Genomic DNA, 8,577 nt, shown 5'->3' on the forward strand with positions numbered 1-8,577 from the left:
CTATCAAAATCCTCAGTGCATTGGCATGCCAATGTGATCTTTGAAGCCTATTTCAAAGATATAACACCCTCACAATCATCTATGCTCAATGCTTTGATCAAACATCCCAACATGGTAGAGTGTAGGGTGTTATCTTCTATTGGAGGTTGAAGAGAGAGAAGAACTGGCATGGCAGTGCTTACAAGTGAGTGTCAATCCTATGCTGTTATCAAGAAGAGCAATAGTGAAGATGCTTTGGCTACTCGAAGGGCTATTGTGACAGCTATAATTAGCTCCCAAATGGGGGGTAAGGTGAGTCTCACATCTCACATGCTTTCCATAGCACCACACACACTTAGTGTTGGCTCTAGTAGAAGGCAAAGTTTGGATGCCAACAATGTTGGAGCATTGTGGGTGAGTAGTGGTTGTGCACCTAGGCATGATTGCCTAGTTGATGAAACCACTAGAGCCTTAATAGAACGGTTTTGGGAGGAGAATTGTCGTGCCTCACCAGATTCCAAGAGAGCTTCGCATAAGAGGTGTGTTCATTGAGCACCGCGCTTGCTTTCTTGAGATGACCCAAACTGAGTTGTATTCCCAATTTGTGGCATCATTTCCAGACCTTAAAATTGGACAAAGGTCATTTGAGGTGTGTAACCCTTGGTTTTTGAGGTACTCATGAGAACATGACACATGTTTATGTCGCTGACCATGTTGAGATCTGGATTTTTTATGATGTGTTTTGTTCTCTTTCTGGGCATATAGAGTTGCCTTGTAGTACACTCATGAGTTCACCCACTCTCTTATGTGAATGCACGGATGCTGCCCTTTACCATAATCTCCCTTGAGTGGAGACTAGTTGCTTATCACGTGGATTACTTACAAGACTAGAGATGGTAGACAGTTGGGTTTACAGGTTGCATGTGCAGTCTAGGAAACAAATGATTTGGAGCTACTTTGAGGCTGGAAGGGCGAGCATGACAGTGCAGGTGCGTGTGTGAAACATGCTTTGCTATGTCACCAGTTGTGACATGATTCAGAGCGGTTTATAGATGCACGCTAGGTGGTCGAGTGGTGTTCTCAGCATTTGTGTGAGAGTGCAGCCTCATGCTACCCAAGATGTGATACGAGGATTGTCAGGAGATTTTTTCGGTGTGTGGATGCCATTGTTTGTTGAGTTGCACTAGGCTAAAGTCTGTTGAGTTGCACTAGGCCAAAGTGTATCGTCAACCAAGATACGATGAATGATCATGAATTTTCTTTTGATGCCCACAATATGATTATGCATGGTAGTCTAGTACTATTAGCAAGTCAGACGTAGTCAAAGGAGTCTTGAGTTCCAGCATTGGCAATGGGAGTTAGAGGCATTTTAGTACCCTAATCTAGTTATTTGCGGTCAAGCTTAGACTTGGTCGCATATATAGTAGGAAACATGGGTCCAGACCACGTTTTCACCTTGTAGAGGATGACCATGAGAGTATTTTGGAGCATTTGAGAGCTAGAGAGGGTGCTGATGTGAGTAGCTCTCCATTATTGTACTCTTTTTTTAGTTCCTATTTCATGATGTTGACATTTCTTTCAGTCCTCCTTTTAGCATTCCACTGTATGTTCATTTGGATTGTTCTACATGGTTATATATGTTCTTACAATCATGGCTCCAACCTGGTGCACATCTCTTTTGTATTCGTAATCTATTGCTCTAAAAATTTCTAATTGTTATTCACTTCAAAGTTTCATTGTAAGGTAAAATAGTTACTCCATTTGAAAATTCTTAGTTGATTTATGAAGAAATCTCACTCTTTCGCACAAATTTACGCAGCACTGGGCCCCAATTTACGCAGTGAAACATCATAGCCAAATGTCATCCAATGGTGTGATGAAACTTTGCACGCATGGGGAGTGGGCCTACCCCCACATTCTTGCAAAGTTTCATCACTATCAACCGACATTTGGTTGGTCAGTTGGAAAAATGAGCCTAAATTTGAAGTCTCTTAATGCTCAAGAGGCTAGGAAAAATCCCGCTCTTCTGCATGCCATCATACCCAAACATCATCCGATGGAGATAAAAATTTATAGGCATGTGGGGCTAGCCTTGCCCCACATGCCTGCAACTAGCTCCACATCGCCATCGGACAATGTTCGGGTATGATGGCATGCAGAAGAGCAGGATTTTTCCTAACCTCCTAAGCACTAAGAGACGTCAAATTTGGGCTCATTGCCCCAATTGAACCAACAAATAGTGATGAAACTTTGCACGTATGTGGGGCTAGGCCCTTTCCACATGCCTACAAAGTTTCTTTACCATCGGGATGGCATTGGTTATGATGGCAAGTGGAAGAGAAAATTTTTTCCTAGCCTCGAGTACTAAGAAACTTCAAATTTGGGCTCATTGCCCCAATTGAGTAACGAAATGTCAGCCAATAGTGATGAAACTTTGTAGACATGTGGGGCTAAGCCCACCCCACATGGCTATAAAGCATGCGTACAAAGTCTCATTGCCATCGGATGATGTTTGGTTCGATGGCATGTGGAAGAGTGTGATTTTTCCTAGCCTCTCGAGTAGTAAGAGACTTCAAATTTGGGCACTGGGTCCCACCTAACTAACCAAATGTCACCTGATGGTGATGAAACTTTGTAGGCATATGGAGCTAGGCCACCCCCTATGCCTACAAAGTTTCATCACCATCAGACGATGTTTGCATGGCAAGAGGGGGAGAGAGAAAATGATAGCTCGATAGAAGGGCTTAGTTAAAACTTTGGAAATAAATTACAAATACATAAATGTCTTTAAAAAAAGCATGCACATAAGTACAAAGAACTATCTCAATATATCATGATCAACAAAGTACAAAGCATAAAGCACCAAGACACATCTGAATAAATCATGAAGAAAAAAGGATTAGGTATAAGTGCTAACCTAGATACTCTGGGTTTAGTCACCAGAAGATACATCTCAATAAAAATTAACAAGCGCTAAACTAGCTACTCTAGGTTTAGTCACTATCATGTGATCCAAAGCCTGAGGACACTATAAACACCTTCTCATCTCGAAACCTCATAGCTGCCTATCGAGACTCCTCTCTGACTCGTGGATACTACCATTACCACTCGCCTATCCCACCTACGGCATGAGAGGTAGGTGACATATCCTAACCATCTCTATGGCCTTGCATGCCTCATCGTCTCTCTGACCCTGTAATTTCTCATAGTGTTGTAACCATAAAGTGTAGTCCTGGGCGAACCTATAACTCCCACTCAAAACAGGTCTCCTTCTCAATACTGAGTACAATACTGATGAACCACTAGGACGTGCACTGCCAACCTTCTTATATGTTGCCTACCTGCTCTACTCAAGGATACTCTCTAGATCACACTTGCTCCACTCCATATGTGAAGGCTCCTCAAATCTAGCCCAATTGTTGTGCTGTAGTCTCCAGATCCTCGCGTGTAGTGTGAAAAACCAGCCTACTTGTTCGCTCTCACATGTACCGGGGTAGAGATCATCTAAGCCCAAAACTCTATATATCATCACATCCACCACATATCTACAAATGGGACAATTGGCTCGTCGCATCGATTGGAGACTAATGCAAGATAGCTGAAATAAGTGGCTACATCCCAATCCATAGAACTTAGCGGCATCAAGGACAACCATGCAAACTAGGCAAGTGGTCTCATGAAGAAACTCTGGAGCATGGGATGTAAAAGGACGTTGACCTCTGATGTCAGTGTGGCACAAGAATATAAGGTAACGTAGGGGGTAGTTATCTGATGGAAATAGTGCTGAAATGAAACTCTATCTAGATTCCATTACATACCTTGATCAAGGTAGCAACGATGGAGATTTGTAATTTTTTGGATGATCAAGATACGATCTTCATACTACCTCGATGGAGGTATGAATTAACTGTCTAGATTCCATTACATACCTTGATCGAGGTAGCAACAATGGAGATTTGTAATTTTTGGATGGTCAAGATTTTGATATTTATACCTCGATTAAGGTTTGGACGATAAAGATTTGGTCCAATTACCTTGATCAAGGTTTGGACAGTAAAGATTTGGTCCAATTACCTCGATTGAATTCTGGATGGGGCTGAGATTAAAAACAAAATATATTTATTTTATGGACCTCAATTGAGGTCCATATGATGTGGTGCATACCCAATCGAGGTCTTGCATGGCATCAAACCCAATTTTTGGCATGACACCTGACCTCGATTGCGGTTTTGCATGGCAAATGACTCGACATTGACCAAGCTTGATGTGGATACCTAGTGGGCCCTTGATCAAGGTCCAAAGGGGCCTATGTGGGTGCCACTTGGACCTTGATCGAGGTATCCAAGCCGAGGCTCATTGACGGGTGGCATGTTGCGATTTGCCCATATACTTTGATTGAGGTATGCCACTTGCAATTTTTTACGAAAGTTCTTATCCCATCTTTGGGGTGATGGGATGAGTCTAAGCACCTTTAGCATGCAACCATCCACCATGAGCAATTAATGTTCTAATAATTACAAAGCATAAGATTGTATGGTAGGAAAATCCTTATAGGACATGGGTAGGTGTGGCCTTATAGGTCTTAAGATTGTTTTACTTGCGAGTTGTATAATATTAGGTTTTTCTACCTCCAGACTTATGACTTGCGCCTCTAGACTCATGCCTCACGTGTCTAGACTCACAACTCATATGCCTAGGTCCACGGCTCATGTCTATTGACTCACGTGTTAACACTCATAGCTTATATGTCCAAGCCCACGACTCATGTCTAGCTAGATTCACGTCTGTTGAGTCCTCACATCTATCTAGGCTGAAGTCTATTTTTTGCAAGACTATGGGCTCATCATGTCTATTTCTCTAGGACTATGGGCTTACGCCTCCCAACTCGAAAGATGACTTGGCTTGGTTTTTAGAGTTTTTTTTATATTTTGGACTTTGGGGGGATGATTAAGGTTCCAAATCCTAAGTAATGGTGGTTGTACAAGTGGTTAAGTAATTTTAGATTATTTTGGTTGATTTTGTATGCTTCTAAGCTACCAAATCTACCAATCCATGAAAAAATATGAAATACATGAACTAAAATTAACTTTCCACTTCAATTCACACCTAATGGAGCTGAAAGCTCACGTTTTTGGAGTGGATTCATTCATCGAAGTAATGTAATAAGATCAAGTTTCAAAATTATGCAAATGGCCAATGAAATCATGTTTTTTTCCTTCTCATATATGAAAATAGAATGACCCATCCTAATGCAAATAAGATTTAGAATGATTAAAAAAACCACCACCTAAATATCCAAAGCTCCAAAATTGTATTTCTTTCAAAGTGTGATCTCCTGACTGACACTAGGTGCAATATTTGAATGATCCCAATAGAGCTTGGAATCGATAGAAGAATGGAGCTATGCCCTAGGCTAGTCCTTGTCGTGGTGCCAAATAAAACAAATGGGTATGACAAGGTAGAGTTACTTCTTAGACCTTCTTTGGGTCCTATAGAATGTGTCTTCCTTAATAATATGTGAGATAATTATATATAAAATTGGCAAAGTTACATGTATTTGAACCATATTACATCCAATTAACATAAAAGAATATTCATAAATGCAAATGAATACCCTCAACATAAAATATGTCTTATATACATGAAGGGATTGAAAATGATACTATAATAATAGAGACCTTTACAATGATTAAATAAAATTCTCAAAGCTATCACTAAAAACATCATATAAGCTTTGTATTTCAACATAGCCAAATTTATAAACCACCACCACTTGTATGTGCCTCCTTTCTAAGGCCATCTTGTATACAAACTAGCAACACAATGAGAGCTTGATCAACACCAGGATACACTGTGATTGTGTAGTCAGGTTTGCAGCAGCAGCAACACCAAAAAGAGAAATTTCTTTTAGCCTGCAAACACGTGCTAGATAAGTTTATGTAAAGAATTCTTGTTGGTGTTTTGTGACTAGAAAGACATTTGTTGTGAAAATTATAAGTATGTGAGCACCAAATCAAACATCTCAAACATCTTAAATTGTTAAAAAACTTGATCTTTATATACACAACTCACAATAACGCTTAGGGGTAAGACAGATATACTCGATTCTTAGCTACTTCACAACTAAGGGCCCTTGTGCATGTAGGCCACTATTATCCAGTTTAGGGACTTTCTCTACACAAGCCGCATCATTAAGTTTTGCTAGCTCAATGAATATGGAATGTCAATGAATATGAAATCTTGACTATAGGCAAGTAGGGGGATTGTGTGCATCTAGCCTAGGTGTTCCACTTTTCTTATTTGGTTACTGATTCCTCTCAACAAGGACTAGATTGCCTCGCTTAACAACTAGGTGTGCAATTAAATGCATATGCACTTGCACTAGGATTTGAGAAATGTTATTTAACTACTGTTAAAGATCTTTAACTACTGTTAAAGATCTTAAGTCTTCACTGGTGATGGAGGTCAGTGATGGGTGGGTGGTGTTTAACATGGCAACAAGATCTGAAGTCTTCACTGGTCATGGAGGTCAGTGGTGGGTGGGTGGGCTGTGTAACATGTTAACAAGATGATCTGAAGTCATCACTGGTCGTGGTCTGCGGGTGCGCGAGGGTTAGCCATAACGCACACTAGATTACAGTTAAAATTACAGTTAAAAGAGGAAATAAGCTGGGGGATGCAAACCGTGGCCACGACTGTGCCTTGGCGAGTGATTGTCAAAGCATTGGTGAAGCAGGCGGCCTTCACTTTGTAGTCGGGAGAGGAGCTGTTGTTGTTGTTGTTGTCCGGCAGGAAGACGTGCAGGTTGGTGGCCAATTGCAGACAGCGAGCCAGGCTTACGCTGAACAGCAAGGATGATCCCTCTCCGTCAGACTCCCCTCGCAGCACATCCGTTCGCAGCTTCTTGAGGCTCCAGCACTACCACCATATGCCGCCCACAACAACGAAAATCAGCCACCCAATCCAATCTAATCCATTACACAGTAATATCGCCAATGAATAACTGCATGATCGCACCTTAGGATAACTTTTGACCTAATTACCTTCCGCCCACAACAACGAGAATTAGCCACCTAGTACCCACCAATCTAATCTATTACACAATATAACTGCATGATCGTACCTTAAGTTAACTTTTGACCTAATTACTTTCTCGCACCTTAGGTTAACTTTTGATCTAATTACGTTCGGCAATCTACTCTTTATCAAACAGTATAACTGCATGATCGCACGCACCTTAGGTTAACTTTTGCCCTAATTACGTTCCGCTTGGTCACCTTAGGTTAACTTTTGCCCTAATTACCTTCCGCTTGGTGAAGAGCACAGGAGTTGAGCTTGCATCTCTCAGCACACGTTTTCTCTGGAAGAGCAGGAAGCGAGGCGGGTTGCTGAGAGTGAAGAGCAAGCTTTGATCTTCCGCGTCCTTGACACACGCATCCGAGCCGCACCTCTGTGAGAGGTGAAGCACTCTCACTTTTGAAGAGCAGAATTGGGAGCTCACTACAGGGTGGAAATCCTCATCTCTAGCCATTTTTTTTGCACAAGCATGGAGGCTTTGCCTTCAGATATGTAGTCCCATAGTCAACCCCTTATTGAGACTATTCAAAAACTCAAACGGCCCTCGTCGTTACTAACGTAGGATTACTCGCTAGTTGCGTTGGGTCTGCCGCCGCTTAGCCGAAAGCTATGAAAGCAGGTTTTTCAATGCCAATTGAAACCCCCGCCATGTGAGCTGTCGTCCTCCATGTATCCTTTGAGAGTCAAAACCCACTAGGCCTTGACACCTCACACACGTTTAGAGGAGAGCCTTTTGCCCCTCCATTTATTGAAGCCTTGCCTTTTTCTTTCTTCTAACTTGGTTTCACTAATATTTTAATGGGTATTTAAATGGGTTTTACTAATACTTATAAAGGGCTTTTCCCAATTCCATCAAACTTACACATACTATCTCAAAATGGACACAATAGGTGGAGATGATGTTTTTTTGAAATTTGATTTATCAATATGGAATATTTGAAAGTATCTGCTGGATATTTTGCGCATGGTTTGGTTGTTGTAGTCGACCGCATGAATTACGCGTGTGAAGGTGCATGGTGTTGTAGTCGACCGCATGCATCATGCCTGTCAAGTTGCATGGTGTACGCGTGTCAAGGCTTGGCGAGAAGTAGCTGTGTGTAGGCTGGGTGCTAGGACCTTCTGGGCGATTGTTTGCGGGGAGCTGTGGGCGAATGTTTGTGTGGAGATTCTGGGCGAATGTTTGCGTGGAGCTCGTGTAGTGCTCTGCTTATGGTGGTTTTTGTGCCAGCTGTTTGTCGTGTATCCTCTTATATGGACGTCATGGTTTGCTATGCATGGCATGTGTGGCTCAGCATGCCTGAGCGCTCTCATAGAAGGACGAAGGTGTCGTCGCCTTCTCAGCTTTCTAGCAAACCTCCTACCCAACAGCCGTTGGACTCCAACAAGGAAAACGTGCCTCCGCGAATCCTTATGCCTCCTGAAGGTCCAGCTGGCTTAGAAAATTTGAAAGGTGTCAAACGCAAAGCTCACTCCTCTGGTATGTACATCTCTGCGTTCATCTTCTGTATATGTGCCTACGCG

At 42.0% G+C, this 8,577-nt stretch overlaps 1 protein-coding gene across 1 annotated transcript; it reads right to left on the reverse strand.

The window, feature by feature from the left end:
- Positions 1–5,630: 5,630 nt before the first annotated feature.
- Positions 5,631–7,585, reverse strand: LOC147625284 (protein LURP-one-related 15-like). The gene is made up of 3 exons (XM_086818973.1): positions 7,283–7,585; positions 6,664–6,897; positions 5,631–5,891 (listed from the first exon to the last, which is right to left on the reverse strand). The coding sequence occupies exons 1-3, from the start codon at positions 7,508–7,510 to the stop codon at positions 5,736–5,738; spliced, it is 618 nt and encodes a 205-aa protein (XP_086675099.1). The 5' UTR covers positions 7,511–7,585; the 3' UTR covers positions 5,631–5,735.
- Positions 7,586–8,577: the final 992 nt, after the last annotated feature.

This window comes from Cibotium barometz, chromosome 24 (assembly GCF_041138505.1).
Source record: "Cibotium barometz isolate CiBa-2024 chromosome 24, ASM4113850v1, whole genome shotgun sequence".
Lineage (NCBI taxonomy): Eukaryota > Viridiplantae > Streptophyta > Polypodiopsida > Cyatheales > Cibotiaceae > Cibotium > Cibotium barometz.